The following is a 17,715-nucleotide window of genomic DNA, read 5'->3' as shown; positions in this document are numbered from 1 at the left end:
TAAATGACAGTGCTAAGTCTGGCCATAGCATTAAGGAGGGGGACTGAACAGGGGAGGGGGGGATGCCGGCCCTCCGCATTCTACTGCTAATGGGACGAGAGAAGTTGGATGTGTGTGTGCGTTTGGGTGTCACTATTTATGCTGCGTGCAAAAGACAAATGGCCTTTGCTGTTAACTAACCGGCATTTACACACAAACTTGCTTTTTCCCTCCCTTATTGGATTTAACTGTGATTTAAATTAAGATAATTTTGTTTTTAACTTAGGTAAACGACAGCAATTACATCACCATAATATTTGCATACTGAATTTGTAGTTGGTGTTCTGTGTTACATATATTTGCATATCGAATTGTAACTGGTCTCTTCTATCTTGTATCTATTTTAGACATGCACTACATACTATAATCATGGCCAAAGTTTTATTTCCTTTTATTTATTAAAAGGAATGTAAAATTCTTCTATTAGCATATGTGATACGACAATAATTGTACATAAAAAACTCAAGCAAATTATTGCAAATTAGCGTCTGTCTACAATTGACTGGACAGAAAACATCAGATGTGTGTAAACTTTCTAATCAAAATTTGTCCACCAAGGGGAATTCAAAATGTCTATATATCTAGTTTACTTCAAAAATTATATGATCAATAAGTTATGACAACATGTGTTTTACATTGCTTTAACTCATCAAAATAAGTTATTCAAGATTAAACTAATTTTTTAAGTCTGTTTAATGTAATTTAAGTTGAAATTACTTGAACATCCAAGTTGATTGTACTTAAAAAATAATTAAGGCTTAGACTGGATGCACAATATACACTGTAAAAAATGATTGTTGGTTTAACTTAAAAAAAGTAAGTTACCTGGTTGCCTTAAAATTTTGAGTCCATTGAAATAAAATATTTGAGTAAATATGGTGAAGGAAATTGGTTTAATTAATTGAAACTCAAAATATTATGTCATCTGAACAACATAAATTCACAGAAATCTAAAAAGGTTGATTTGGCAAAACATAAAAAGTATTTTTTTTACAGTGTACCAGGACCATATTGGATATTGGCTGAAATTAGTGGGGGGTTTTTTGTGTGTGTGTGTGTATTTCTACACGTCTGCAGATTTGGGATATCTATTATATGAAATTGGATATACAATTTTTTAACAGCCTGGGACTTTCGATTGCACCAAAATAAATGAAAACTAGTCTGCGCAGATATGAAAAATGTCAAAATGAATAAATGTTACATGTAGCACAAAGAATTGTGACACACATTGTTATTAGGCAATGAATAAAATCGTCTAAACCATCCAAAATTTCGACTCATAATATTACAATACAACCTCATAACTGTCTTAAAAGTGTAAAATAATAAACACATATCACTTTCATACCTTGTGTTTGCTTGTCGTTTATGAGTGTGTGATGGAAGGTGCTAGTGTGTGATGAGAGCTGACTGGAGCGTCACTCCGGAGAGGGCTGAGCTGACCTTAGCTATGATTTGCATTTCAGTTTTGATTTATCCAAGTCACAGATCGTTTAGACGCCTGGCAAGATACAGAGAAGACGTATATAGAAGAGATCAGTTTCTCAGACACACACACATGCACATAAACAGTTTCAAAGAATGAGGAAGTCTTTCATAATATATTTTCATGGTTATATTAGAGGAGAATATGGCCATAGATTGACATTCATCATGGCAATATATAAGGCTCTGAAAACAGGGTTGAACCATAGACATTAATCAGGTGGATGGTGGGATTTGATGACAAAGATTAAACGAGTGTAAGAGACACCAGTCAGCTTCAGATTACTGCAACTGTCATCAAATACCCCCCAGGCCATTAACGGGTCACGCAGACCCTCTCGCCCCCCCACACACTCACACATATCAGCACCACCAGCACAGCTCGACCCTGCACACCACAGGTGCTCGTCCTGGAACACCCAGCGAACACACACACACAAACACACACACACACACTGTCCACTTGTACTCCTTTTACACTTGCTGGAAATTCTTTTTCTTGTCCTGCACACAGAATGGCTCAACATGCTCCCTTTGACTCATCTAAAGGCTACTTCTGACAAAGGAGAGTGGTATTTATGTTTGTGGACCATAAGAACAGTGAAAATACAGGTGAAATTATTGTTCATTATTTAGATTCCTTGAAATCTAAATGATAAATCCCTAAATTATGCATTCACAAAATTAGGATTTACTTTAAACAGGCTTATATTGTGCAAAATGGGACTTGGTAATATGGTAATATTATTACCATAAACAATAATAAATTCAATAGCGATGATGTTACATGACCACTGGTGTTGAGACTAAAAATTCATTATAATTGTCTATCACTACTTGTTAATGACAATGAGACAGAGGTAAAGTATGAAGTAACCAAGAAATAATAATTTTAAACTTGATTTTATCTGTTCCCTGTGTGTTGTTTCAAAACACTTTGAGGATTTAACAATACAAATGTGAAAATTTTCTGTAGGTTAATGGGCATTTGTGTTCACGAGAAAGCGTTTTACGATTTCGTATTAATTCATACAATGTGAATCCTACAAAAACGTACAATTACTAGAAAAAAGTAAGCATGAAGGTCCATCCCTAAACACACCAGTCACTGGTGCATAAGCAGATCACATACAAATGAGATTGTATGAATTCATAGCCATTGATTCGCTAAAACGTAAAATAGTTATGAAATGCCATGAGATTGTGTTGGTTTTATGATTTGTCACGAGTGCTTGACCACAACATAGAGCAAATGGCATGGATTTCTAAAATATCATCTATCCAGCGTTTGTATTAGTCATATGCAATGCAGAACACGAGGCTCCTCGCTAAAGTGAACTGCTATTAGTGGGTATTGAAGTTGAATGTCAGACCATTTGGCAATTTACCAGGAGACACACAGATGAATATATGCAACAGTGCATGGTAATGTAATGTGGCCCGGGTTGCACTGGTGGAAATAAGGCTTGCCTTTTTCCAAAAACATTATGGACATATGAGGAGCTGTTAAACAAGAATGAATTATTCATGATTTGTGCGAACGGTCGAACATAACGTTCTGCCCTTTCTAGGTTGTTTTGTGGTCTTATGGTCTGACGTAGTTTTTTGTGACTTTCTGTAGTTAGAATGTTGAAGACATGTAAATGTGCAAAGATTGCACAATCAATATAAATGGCGGAGAAGTGCATAAGTGATGTCTGTGAAAATGTAACACTGTTGGCCGTGTGGAGACAAGATGATGCCAGGCACTGAGGGACCGAAAGATGATCCCGTATGCCAACACACTGACATGAAAAGAGAGCCCTGGCAGAGTAGTGGCGATGACCAGTACCACAAGGCATGTTAACCAGTGAATCTAAAAAGCATATGTAGTTGAGTTATATTACACTTTATTGCTGGATATGAAAAATCATGATGGGCAAAAATAAACAGGTTTTTAAATGTATTTCTCATTTGCTTATTTAAATTATTAATGCCATTTAAGTTGACTGATCATGGATGAAAGGAATATTATATATGTGTATATAAATGTTTTTGTATACTATATATATATATATATATGTGTGTGTGTGTGTGTGTGTGTATGAAAACATATATAAATGTACAAATATTTAAGTTTATTTTCATTTGTTAAAGAACATTTACATCTACACCATACTGTTTTAGTTCTATTTAGTCCATTATGGAGCCAATTTTATACATTATTTTATACATTAAGTATACATTTTACACACACAGGCCTTTACTGGCCTCAGAGTGTTAATGTCCTCAGGTTTACTGATAATGAGTCAGTAATGTGAGGTGTGTGAGTGTGTGTGCATAAGGATATTGGTGTATGTAAGGTTTGCCAACCATGGGGGGAGGCTGTCACCTGTTAGTGAGATACAGCAAGCCAACCATTCCTCTGTTCTAAAATAAAAAAGCACCCAACAACCTCCTCTCTCTCTGCATGTGCTGTTTGTCTTTCTTCTTCACTCCAAAACAGGTGTCTCACTGGTTCTGGTTCTAAAGACTGAACTGCTAGTACAAATTCCTAGTGCTGTTTGAGTATTTCCAAAGTTTAGTCCCCTAATTTGTTTTTTATGTTTGCAGTTCACTAGGTGTTAAAAGTTAGAAGCAGTCAGAAGGTCTTGTATAACCTCCTTCACACACACACACACACACACACACACACACACACGCACACACACACACACACACACACGCACACACACACACACACACACACTTAAGCTGACCACATTGCAAGTAAAATAATATACGTTATGTCACGCTCATTTAGCAGCAGAAAACTTGTTGATGTATGATTTCTCAGGGACAAAAGCACAAACTTTTTTCTCATATCACATTTAATTGTTTAAAATGTAAGGTTGCAAACTTTATGTCTTCTGTGTGCATGAATGCATTCTGTTTGTGTGTGTCATTGTACCTCTAGGAGCCCCTGGTGGTATTTTTCATTTGTTAGGCATTCAGAACCTTTGCCTGACCCCAAGAGAAGCATCTAATGCTGAAACACATGCAGAAACTCCTTGATTATTCTTTGCCATATGGATATATTTTATTTGGCTCAAAGGGTTTTCTAATTATCAGGCCAACAACAGTCAAACGTGGAGGAAGTGTCAAAAGAGTGGCCTCTGGCAAAAAAAAGCCTTATTATTAAAATGCAAGTATTTAAAATTGCCGTAAGTGCAAGTGAAATCTTTACACAGTATCAATAATATTCATATTCTCCATATTTGTGAAAAATTACATTTAATAAGAAAATTTGCAAAAGCTAACATGTCTGCAAAGGAAAAGCGTTCTTGTCAGTCTTGGATTCAGAGTGAGACAGCTGACCTGGAATCAGCATGTATCTCGTGGCAGGATAATCCTTCTGAAGAATGCCAATGGTTGTATTTATAAAGTGTGAGAATTATCATCTTGGATCAGATTTCATTCAGCCCTGTCTGTTCCAAGACCCAGACAGCAGAGCTGATCCAGACAAAAACCTTTCGACTTGGAGAGAATTTGTAAACACTAGCCCACATTTTGTTTTTCCTTGTCCAGTTTCAGATTAAATCACATTATCTGCCATTAATGCTGATCAGATGTGCTCAAAACCTCAGCACAAATAAGTGACGTAGTTACCTGATGATTGTCACCTAGAAAATGGTGTAGTTAAAAATTCAAGTCATTGAAGCCTGTTTCATACTTCGTGACATCACTTCCTGTCATTTTCAGTCTGCTCACTCTTAAGTGCCAAACTCTGTTTTATTGTCCATAAGATGCTGAGTCCAGCCTCACAAAAGGCATCTGTTAAAGTCCTCACACTCCTACCAGCAGTTCAGGGGACTCATTGAACCTTGATGAGATCCGATGGCTGATGTCCTTTCATGCCGTGAAACTGAGCAGGATTGTGCGCAAGTGTGTTGGTAAAGTGTTTTCTAGGTTTCCCCGCGTGATTCTTCAGGCATTTCCATAACCCTGGTGTCCAATAATAGTCTGTGCCGCTTCATCAGAATGATTTTAATGATATAAAGTCTATTTAAAAAATATCCTCAATGTTATCTTCAGCTGTCATTTTCACAAAACATAAATGATATTGCAGATTTCTCTCAGTTCTTTACATTGTGTACATCTGTTTCTTTTGCTTGCCATAGCAGGATGTCCCTCTCTCAACTCTTGCGAGAGTGATGAATGTCCGACGGATTATAAATTATGCGATCGACTAGTCCTAAAAACTAGTTTATACTCAAAGAAAACATTCTTAGCTGAGTTTTGTAGTCCGTCAAAGTTTTTGGGTCACAGGTCAAGCCATGTGGGCTGTCACCTGGGAGGTGGAGCTTGTCAGCCCCAAAGTCCGTGAGTCAAAAAGATTCTGTTGACTACTACTGAGCATGTGCAGACCGTCCACAGTGGATAGAACCTGCCTGTCCGTCAGCGTCCCGCTAGGGGAGGAGCCAAGGAATGAACTTTGCGTGGCGGCTGCCTTTTCAGGGCTGGTGGCCAAGCGGGGAGAAGTGGAGAAGTTGTAACCATAGAGGCCATAAGGGCTGTGCAGGCGGAACCCATTATAGGATCCCTGTGTGCTCTGGTTGGCGGAAAACGCATTATGGGTATGGCTGGGCATTAGGTACTGCAGCTGGGAGGTTGTGTTTGGCATGCTGTGGATCTGGATTGGCAGACCACTCTGTGTGCACGAGAACGCTTCACCTTCGGTCCCGCTCATGTACGTAGAGCTCCGAGTAGTTGAAAAGGCATCTGCTGCGGGGCTGGCCAGTCGACTGTAGGAGTCTGCGGAGAGGGGAGGGCCGTAGCGGTGGAGAGGGTGGCTAGTTCGACTGCAGGTGGAGTAATCGCACACGGGCCCTGCCCCGGAACCCAGGTGGAATGTAGGGGAAGAGCATGAGGACGAGGACAGCAGATGTGTGTGTGCTGAAGACCCAACAACACCGTGAGAACCAGCTGCACCTGAACGCAGTCATAACGACATACCATAAATAAAACATATACACAAAATAATAGTGTGAAATTTCACATTACAGAGATTCAAAGTAAACATAAAATCAGATTTATTTTTAAAATATATCATAATGCATCTTCCTGGTCTTCATGTGTACCAGGGTTGTGCAAAAAATCATATTTGAAGAATTGGCTCATCTTTAAATCACTTCACTATTCATCTAGTTATTTGTTTGGTTAAAAGTTTAGTTACAGTATATTCATTTCTTTGAATTCTTTCATTTTGCTCCCAAGCATTCAAATTCAAGTTCCAATTCTGCATCCAGTTTGCTAGCTCAATTAAAATTTAAATCAAATTCAGGAATTGAAAATATATAAAAAAGAAAAGAACTTTCTGTTATTTATTCACCTTCATGTAGTTCCAAACAACATTGGACCCAATTTACTTTCATTGCATTATAAAAATTTGAGACATTTTTCACAATATTCTTTTTTTTTGTTCCACAGACAAAATAAAGTCTATTTGAAATGACATGAAGTATGTTAAACTCATTGGTACAAGATATTCCAAAATCAAAAATGTCTTATTCATGTTATTACTTACAAATACGCATAAACAACAACCAATTGTGCAATGATACATTTGACAGGGAAAACATAGACACACGTGGTACCTTGTTTAGTGATTCCAGGGAATTCCTCAAATGTCAGAGTTCTCAGTGAGGGCCGCCAGAACGCATACGACTCAACCAGAGCCTCTAGTCCCATCCTAAATCCCAAATCACATGTATTAGACACAAGAACACACAATTTGCATACAAATACAAAGGCAAGAGTGATTCAGTAAAGCTCTAAGTCCAGCTCTGCATCTGGCTAACCTTTCCAACAATGTGTCCAATCCTGCCAGCCGTCTTAGTGCTAGGCCCTTTCTTTATCAGTATGTATTTGGGCAGTAAAGCAGAGCAGGTAATGAAGAACATAAAGTGTGTGTGTTGGTGTGTGCGACGGCAAGGCTATAATTATTTTCACATAGCTTTATCGGTGGGATCAGACATAGAGTGCAGGAAGCCACAGTTAAAGCTTTACGAGGAGAGAGAAAGAAAAAGAGAGAGGGGTGTGTGTGTGTGTGTGTGTGTGGGGGGGGTATTTTCTGGCTTTTTCTGGAAGTAATGGTGGTGCTCGGTGCGCCTTGTTAGCGTGGACGTTACCCCACCCCCTCCACAGTACCACTCAGGCGATAATTCACACAAGATGCCTCAACTTGTTTCGGCCCCAGTTTTATCAGCCACACCACTTGAGCTATCAAGTGGCCGAGTTTGTTTAGCAAACTGCTTAACTTTTCCTGTAACACTGAGCCACGGGGCTCGGTCTAAGTGCTCTGCGAGACCTCGCATAGGGACGGAGGAAAAGTGGATGTATGTGGTCTGCTGCGATTCAGAGGGGTGTTAAAATCGCTCTCGTTTAAAAATAATGAGCAGAGTTAAACTTCCCCACTGAGCTTTCGAGTCAGAGTCGTGCAAGCCTTATTTCTGCACAGCCTCCATTTCCTGTTTGCACGTTTATTATTTATTTCTCTTGTGTTATGTGAAGATGGAGATTATTTTTTATTGTGCTGTGTATTTTCATTTATACATTTATTTTTGTACATGGAATAATGGCTTTTAATCTGACTCTGTTTTTATGTTTATTTTGTCTGGGCCTCGCTGGAATCTTGTGGCACTTTCAGTTTGGCTAAAAGAAGACTTTTCCCTTTGGATCTGATAATCCTTTGATACGGTTTGATAGTTCCGAAATAACTTTACACTGATGTCAGAAGAGAATGAGAAGTTGAACAAAAAACTCTTTGTTGCCTCTAGAGAAAAATAAATGTAATAAAGTGTCATTTCTGTATTGCAACACAAAAAGGTAAAAGCAGACACTACACATTTTGGCTATTCCGTGACAGATGGGCTTGCCTCAACTGTGATCAATAAAATTTTAATGAAAAACCTTGGAAGACCCAGTTCCCAGTATTGGTGCAGTTACTGATTTTTAAAATGTACAATGCCATTGACTCAAATCAAGCAAATCCTTTGGAAACCCAGAGCTAAGCATTAGTAACAAAGATCTGTACATATACAGTAACTAAATGTATTTACCTATTTCTTCCTGAGTCTCTGAATCCTTTTGCAAATGGATTCCTGTCGATCTTCAGTCTTGTTATCTGTAAAAAATCCACACACAAAACACATTCTCTTTACTGACCCAAAGCCTGTTATGTCAAATTCCCTGACCTAGCACCAGTGACCCTTATCCCACAATGCAATGTGTGTGGGTTTATTTTATAAGCTTTTTTCTTCCGTATGTGTGTGTGTGTGAGAGAACATGTGTGTTGTGTTTTTATAAGCTCGGACAAATGGGTGACATAATTTCTAAAACTTGGCAGTTAACATGAAAACGATGATAAGATTTCAAGCTCTAACTTAAAACATGCTCTGGTATTAATCTGTTATAGCAAACGAAAACACGTTAATTTAATCAAACAATATATAAAATCAAAATTTCTAAAGTACTTTTATTTTTTTCTGTGTTGCAATTTAGAAATACTTTGCTTCTGAACTGTAGGCAAAGGAAAGTCAATACATTTGCCTAAATAAACACTGTGCCCTTTATAAATAAATGGCCCTTTATGGGGTGTTGGTTGCATACTCCTTCAGTCTCATAGAGGCTTTGATCTATGAATTTAGAGAGCAGGAGCCCTTCAAATCCCAACTTTAGGAGATTTGTATGATTATTTCAGTAATATATCATATAAATTAAGTCATTTATCTTACCAGTGTATCCTAAATACGAGCGTTCTGCAAGTTAACTGGGTTTATTATTAAAAAAACATAAAACATATTAAAAAAGTTAATAAAATGAACAAAAACAACTATTATTGTCACAATAGAACAGCTCTGCTTTATCCATTGTATTGAGTCCAGATAATTCTAAAATAGGTCCTGTGTGTTCAATTTTGCATATCTTGTATCCTAATAATATTATTCATATTGTATATATTACTTGCTTTTGTCTTGCTTGCTTGGACTTACAAAAATAAATTGGCCAGTTTTGTTGTGGCTGGCATGACTTTCCTATTCATTTGTTTTATAAAAATCAAGCCGTAATAATGTAATCCAATAAAAAGAAAAGGCACTGAGCCCGACGAATTCCTCTTCATTTAATTTCAAGAAACAATCTGACCCTTATTTGCAGCTTTTGTGATGTGTTATCAAATTGTGCATAAAACAGTTATGGCAGGATGTGTTGGGAATTACCTGTTGGTTTTGGTATGCAGTCACCGTTGTGAAGACAGTTTCAGGGAAAGAGAATGCTTTGACACCGTCCCCAGTGGGAACCGCCTTAACCGGCGAGAGTTCTTCACCGCACTCCTTACGGATGACGTGGACACGGGGCTGGTACTTGTGCATGGAGTGCAGAATGATCTGGAAAACATTACATCGCGCATCAGTGTTTAGAGTGGGAAACGGAGGAATTACCAAAGCAGTTTTCTACCTCAATAAAAACACACATGCCTCCATTTTCAAAGGCCAAACGGGCCTTTAACTGCCTCGCCCTGGGGATGCTTTCAATTGAGTTTGTTTACAACCCTCCACATTACAACATGTTTAGACCTTTAAAAAAATACAGCAAAACAAAATGCACACCGGGCGACAATGGCTAGCATATGTGTGATGGGATGCATGAAAAGGGTTGTCCAATTATAACATTTAATTTATTTCAGGATCACAGAGGGAAATTCTAAAGGTCTGCTTTACTAACTAACTTATGAAGTATTAATGTATTTGCAGGTTTTCCTTATAAGCCTAACATAGACACAAATTATGCAGTTTTCCTCATTCAAATGTACAAAAACAACAACAACAAAACATTTATATTCAATAAATTACTCTTGGATACATAATAAGAGATTCTCTCACATGGCCTTGGTCGTCGAGCTCGTTATTGGTCAGTTTGAGTTTGTCGAAGCTTATAACCTGGCGCATCCACGTCTCACCGGAAGCAGGGGAATCCGGATGGATGTAGACTCGTGGAGGGACAGGAGAGTCGGCGTTACCCGCTACCATCCACTTCGAGCTGTGGTACACGTACCTTGGAATGGGGAAAAAAAAAGTCAGTGTGGTGATTTACATAATATGATTTACATATTATGTAAAATCATATTTACATAATATGAATTTTAGACGGCTCGACTTTTTAAAGCAATATCTTTCAGTATAGTTTTGGACTCAATGTATTTGAGTTTCGTCGCGCGCAACAAATTTCTTTGATTTCAGTTAGCTAACCGTCTCAGACTACATGGTTGCTTAGTCACTAAGGTTTCTATAATATATTTGTGCTGTGTAAATAATAAAATACATAATGACAGTAGCCTTATTGTTTTGTAGATGCAGTGAAAATGAACTGAAATCACTTGAGATCACCCCATTACTGTCTTTACAGCAGTAAAAAATGTTCAGATAGAGCATCCCGCATTGAACTAACGCGTTATGAATTTGTTTTGACTGCCGTTGTCTCATGACCTTCAGGTCCACGAGGTCAAGCACCCAAAAGGGCATCGCAAAAGGCCGAACTGAAGATGTCAACAAAGTCCCGGAGTGCCATTTGTGGAGACGGTTAGTTCAAAATGCTCAATATTATGCAGCGACCAGTTGGGAAGACAAATTTCGTAAATTGCTCACCTGTACCGTTTGTTGTCGACAGGAACAATATCCATAGCAATATAATACTGTTGATGAGGATCCAGTCCCACAATCTTAACCCTCATCGCGGGAAACATTCGCCTGGGATAAAATTACATTTTATATTAATATTTTCATTAGGACTACATAATATTGAGGCAAGCAGAATTGCAAAAGGAAATTCAGATTTCCAAAGAGCACAGTTTTTACCTTTATGTGGGCATCATTTTTCTAACAGTAGCCTATAGCGCAGCCCGTTAAGTCAAATAGCCTACTTTTTTCCAAATAGGCATATTTTTAGAGATACGTCAGTTCATTTAAATAAATGGTCAGTCAACAACTCAACATAAAAGTCAACATAAAAGTAGGTAGCTTATAATGCATAAAACCAGGCCTAATATAATAGTAAAATCTATCAAATGTGTGTAAAAAAAAAAAAAGGCTATATGAGCAGTAGGCCTATTAGCCTAAACATCAGCGGCATTTTCGTCGCAATTAATTCCCAAAGTCCATTTCTGAAAGTAACCGCATACAAAATAGACTGTCAGGATATTTCAGCAATTTAATTCAGACTTTGGTAAATGCGTTTTGGATTAAGAATTCATGTTTGGTTGCATCAAATAAATGTTTTTATAGAAATTAAAACAAGTCACATGGCGTATTTTTACTATAAAAGAAATGAGTGTCTTTATGATTCAAACGTAAATGTGAATATTGTGATTTTAGCCAATAACCATTAAATATTTTAACATTGAAAAGCGTGTTTTGTGTGATGCACCTGCCGGCTTTGGTGATGATCATTTCAGTTCCTATCTCGTGGAATCGCTTCCATAAGTCTGAGCCCTGCAAATCCACGCGCATCTCCTCTCCGGAGCTCGTGCCCGATTGCGCGAGGAGCTGCGCGCCCTGGGGTGCAGGTTGTGGGCTATCCAACAACACGTCCTCAGACTCAGCTGAGAAAGACAGAAAGAGTTTGTCTTAATTATTGCATAACAATCTGCAGAACCCTTTTTATTTAAACTATTGTTATTTCAATAACGAGTGCTGAAGTGGCATGCAAACTTGCTTTGCAATGATTTTCTGTATTCGTACTACATGTATTTACAGACTAGGATATTATTACTTTATAAATGCTGTTGAATATTATAGTCCAATTATAAATAGCCGTTTTTTCCGTTATGGAATTAAGAATTTAAGTCATGCCTTTGTGATGCATTATCGAGATGACAGATTCTTAGAAGAACTGCATTCGTTTACTTTAAAATAATAAATAAATAGGCTAAAAAATAAGCGAATTTTATATTTTATTCCAGCTCTATCCATAGTTTGTTTGTTGTTGTTTTTTTGCAAGTAGGCCTATTTAGGCTTTAGTAATGGCAAGTTAATTTGAGTGTTTATGATTGTGGCCAAACTCATAAACAGAATAGATTAGTCACTCTCTTAGTGCCCATATTTATGAGGCTCATAACTGTGTTATTTTGTGTTTCTATACTGTATATTTCGTCTTTGTCACCCTGACTTGACTCAATTACATGTCTAAATTACAGAGGTAGGCTATTTTTACTTCAGAATTTATTGATATATTTATTGAAGATTTTGCTGGTGAAAGACTGTCTTCTTTAATGTTAATTTTTGGTTTGTATTTAGTAGCCTATTACAAAACTATACAGGCTAGAAATACTGAATAACATTGTGTATGTTTTCATCGTGCCATGTTACTTTTCAGCCAAGATAATTACAAATAGGCTACATATTTATTTTGTGGTTGTGGTTTGTTTCGCGCGTAACCAGCCTATTTGTTACTTAGCTACAAGTTAGTCAAGGGATAGGCTACTTACGGGATTCGTCGCTTACGCAGTCTATCTCGCAACTCCTGTTGCTGGGACAAGTTCTCCTAGTCTGGGGTTGCGGACTTTCTGTCAGGCTCGACTCCTCGTTTACCTCCTCAAAACAATTTTCGTTGTCCTCCTCCAGCTTTCTTTTTTTCTCCGTGCCAATAAGCGCTTCTACCGAGAATGCGTGCGCTTTGAGGCTCATAGTACACGGGGACCGTCGTTTCTCAGCCATGGTTACAAACCGAGAAGACAGATTGGACGAGAAAGAGAAGTTCACCAGAAGTGCACTTGCAACAGCACTTAATCTAGCATTCCTTGAGTCAGAATAGTCCACTTCAGTAACTAATTAAAACGGGCGATGTGACAAAGACGCTGAAAACGAAGCGACAGTCTATTTAAAACAGTCTCATCGGTCTGTCAACGCGCACGGACACCGAGGCAGTGGCCGGGATTCGTTAAAGTGCCAATAACCAGGGCAGAAGAGGGGCGGGGGCTCCTCACGTCAATCACCGGCGCTCTCTGCCAATAGGCGCGCTGCGTTTCGGCCCTCGTGTGAAACGTTCCGCCCATATGTGGTAAAGCCTGGCTGAATGAATCATCTCTCACTCACTGAGCTCCAGTCGTGCTCGCGGCATTGCGATCATTTTCACACTGCGGCTGTACATGCTCCACATGCTTCCGCATTACCTCCTCACGAGCCCTTGTGAGCCAATTCTGTAGAATTATTACCAAATCTACGCCTGTATCTGCGTGAGGCCCAGTAATAAGACATGTCAAACTAACCTGACTTGAGACTTGCAGTCTACAGTTTCTAAATACAAGTCCCCAAGAAGCACTCATTTTTACTACGAGACACAATTTCCTGGTACAATAAATCAGCCCCCCCCCACCCCACCCCCTCCCAAAAAAATAACTATTCACTGTTAATTGTATACATAATTGGGGGGAAAATAAAACGACTGAATGCAAGTACGATACAATTTTTTAAAGAAAGATAATGTTTGCATGTATTGATATACAGCAAGTTTATACATTTTGAAAATAAATTAGACATTTTACAAGGCAATTATAAATAGCCTTTAGCTTTAAGTAAGGCATTTTTATTTCTTTAAATAAACAGAGCACGCATTATCGATTGTGTATTTTGGTAGGGTGTTTGAGTTGGTTTTACTTTTGTTATTTGCTTAGGCTATACTAAATACAAGATGAAGAAATATTACAAACGATTTCAAAGAAGAGTTTTTTTTTTGTGCCAAAAAACAATTTGCCTTGGGCCTATTTTTAGCGAGTTGTCATAAATGATCATTGATTCGATCTATTAAACCCATGTGATTTTTTGAGCATCTTGTGAGTTTTATGTACAATGCTCCAGAGGCTTTATATTTTCCCGCTGTTTGAAACGCGTAAATGATTGCACTACCATTTGGAGAATTCGTGTCCCACGCGCATGTGAAGACACTCAGAGCACATGCAGTGCGGGTTGACTTTCTGTGCCTGTCAACCACCAGAAAAATATGAAAATAATAATAAGGATGAAAGAAGGAGATGCGTGCATTATTTAATAATAATAGCCTATTACAATATAATTAATACAATAAAAAGAATGTCCAAATGACAAGTCGTCACTTTATAAAACGCTCGCCTATTACAACATTTTGTCATACAAACTGTATAAGGCATTAGATTCGATCATTAGATCAATATGTTTCTGCGTAAGATAAATATAGGCTATGCAGACGCACAGTTTTGAATGTTTGCACACACTATACAGCTATTCACTCATTCTTCGTTTATGTCACTTATGGACAATAGCCTGATTATTTTCAAATTACAGTAGCCTATGTCTGATGAAGGCATTGACAATGGCCGAAAAGTTTTATTTCTTTTAGTGAGTGCTGTATACCTTTTCTTCAATTGAGATGAACTTTCTCTTAGGTTAAGCATCTCTTTTTAACCTTTTATCCAATTGCAGTGACCACCATTATTATTTTGACCTGCACAATATAATGTGTAAAAAGTCGGGACAGAGTACAACTCAGATTTGTTTTGTTTGTTAAAATTACATAAAACATATATTTATAAGTTTCTGTTTTGTATAATGATTATACGAATTATTAATATTAGCCTACTATATAGGCTTAGAAAAAATTCAAATACTAAATTACATGTTCGGTCTGGGGTGCCCCATGCCTTAATGTTTTAATATTTATATTTATATTATATAAATATTATATTTAATATTTAAAACATCTTGTATTTTCAGTATCATTTTAGATTATTAATATTACCAGTAAAGTATTTTTATTAATTTGTTAAGAGTTCGCATGGGGAGCTGCACCTGATACGAATTTCATTTAGAACTAAACGTTGCGGCTGGCCATTCAATATTGAAAAAACCTGTAGATACACTTTACTTTGTATCGAACAAAGTAGCCTATTTTTATTTATTATTTTTTAAAAGGCATTATTGAAGACATTTAATTGATTATGCCTATACTTATATTATTTCGAGGTCTATAAGTTTTGATCGTCTTTGTACATTAATGAACAAATTATGAAACAATTTATAATATGGGTTTATTATATGACGGCTGTAAATTATCACAATAAGACATCCTTTTCCTGTTATAACTAATAATAATAATTATTATTGTTATGCCTATCCATTTGGACATCTTAACCTGAAGCAAACGAATACTTATGAAACAATTATCTAATTTTTTTGTATCTTGAATTTACTCTATAATCTACAACAAGCGTTTATATATTTTTTTATTTCTATGCCTTTATGCTGATTTTATATTTCTATGTAATATAGCCAACAATTAATAATTTAAATGCTTTTATATTTGAGAATGATAAACTGATGTATTGCAAAAACCTTTTAGCATAGGCCTATTCGTTTGTCCTCCAGTTTGGATATGTGCATTTAGTATCTGCAAAGCAGCATATCTTTTCCGTTTTTTACATTTTTTGAGCATATTTTCGTTCTTGTTTTTCTTGCACCTTTAATGCATGTGTATAGTCAGTTCATGGAATGAAAAGCGTCTAATGATAACGGTTCTTTTCAGCTCATAATAACCCGGTGATAGAGGAAACACACGCTTTTTGTTTAATCTCGCAGCTTGCAATTAACACATTTCTGTGTAATCGGCATTGCACAACTAAATTTAGGCTTATTTAAAATTGCATTGAACATATAGGTTTTTTTTTTTAACAAACGTCTTCACAATAAATGAATGTGTTTCCTTTTGTCTCTTGTGAAGCATCAATGAAAATGATGTGTGCACTTAATGCACATATGAGACTGCACTCATGTGTAAAAGAAGTTTGTTTACTAATCCTCGCTCTGTAACCTCTGGCATCACTGGACTCAAACCATGTCGGCTGGTTAAACTTTAGAGTCGGAATTGCTGTGTCTGGGCACCATATTGTTAACAGTTATTTTGCTAGTGCTAATGGCCGCGTGGCAGCCAGCCAAGGGCTTTATAGCGGAAGTGGCAGCGCGAGGAACAACGCGGGTATATGGGAGGAAGAAAAAACTATTAAGAAAAAAAATCCCTTTGAAAGCAGGACGAGAGAGACCCCATTGCGACCCACTGCTGCCACCGTTATGTGTGTCAGTGTGTGCATATAGAAAAAGACCGATCACAGAACCGGTAACCGGCGGATAAATGTCTGAGGGCACTGAAGCATCCTCAATCCGCCTCAAATGAAACGACAAGCCAAACCATCCGTGACCCACAAACCCATTCATAAAGTTAATCTCCCCGTGAAAATGCGGTATTTCTTAACCTGCACCATATACACTGATGTATTTACCGTATTTATGACAGTATTTATGGGGCGACGCGGACAGGGACCCCAGCGACTCTGTCGTTATTGACATTGGATTTCCGCGCCGCGCGTTACGACCTGTCACGCGGGAGTGAAACACACGTGGGCAGAGGTCAACTTTGTTTGTGTGAGAAAATTATTATCTGAGCTGGCATGAAATATTCATGTCCTATCTTGTCCTTCCTTGCAGCCCAAAACAAAAAAAATATGGGGGATAATTTAGTCACAAGACTTTAACATATAGGCTAAGACTATTTAATAGGTTGCCCCTGTTAAAAATATGCTGGCCTTACCTAGTTTAAGATGGTCTCCCAGTCTGACCTGAAACATCTCAAAAAACAGTTAGCAGACCGATTTGACCAGATTAAGACTTACAAACACAGGTGAATAATATTATAGGCCTAGTTATAAACCCAAACGTTGGGTTAAAAATATAATAAAAAAAATGTAACCCAACGGCTGGGTTTGTCCATATTTGACCCAATGTTGGGTTGAAACAACCCAGCAGTTTTTAGAGTGTATCTGATTCTATACGTTTGGTTTTGTGTTATTAGCTACTTGGTAAAGACGATGTATTTTTCATATGAACAATGTTAAGAAGATGAATTCATGCATTAAAAAGAAGAGGGGATGAATATAGAAATAATCAACAGGCTCCCTGGAATTGAGATATATTTTAGTTGAGGCTGGAGAAAATGATGGTAGTTTCTCATTTTAGCCTCTAGAGGGAGATGAAATGGTTTCTCACTCTATAGACCGACAGCAGGGAGTGTGAGCATCACTCAGAGGGTCTCCAAGCCTCTTGGGACAACATTAGCACTGGACGGATGAAGTACCAGAGAACTACTCCCTCT

At 37.6% G+C, this 17,715-nt stretch overlaps 1 protein-coding gene across 1 annotated transcript; it reads right to left on the bottom strand.

Annotated features, from left to right (window-relative positions):
• Positions 1-4,369: 4,369 nt before the first annotated feature.
• Positions 4,370-13,742, bottom strand: tbx18 (T-box transcription factor 18). The gene is made up of 8 exons (XM_079850143.1): positions 13,028-13,742; positions 11,968-12,142; positions 11,190-11,291; positions 10,428-10,599; positions 9,765-9,932; positions 8,607-8,671; positions 7,143-7,237; positions 4,370-6,477 (listed from the first exon to the last, which is right to left on the bottom strand). Exons 1-8 carry the CDS (start codon positions 13,254-13,256, stop codon positions 5,816-5,818), a joined length of 1,668 nt encoding a protein of 555 aa, XP_079706269.1. The 5' UTR covers positions 13,257-13,742; the 3' UTR covers positions 4,370-5,815.
• Between the last annotated feature and the right edge of the window lie 3,973 nt (positions 13,743-17,715).

Source organism: Squalius cephalus (genome assembly GCF_949319135.1).
Source record: "Squalius cephalus genome assembly, chromosome: 18".
NCBI classification, from domain to species: Eukaryota; Metazoa; Chordata; class Actinopteri; order Cypriniformes; family Leuciscidae; genus Squalius; species Squalius cephalus.
This window is presented reverse-complemented; position numbering and strand designations above follow the sequence as displayed.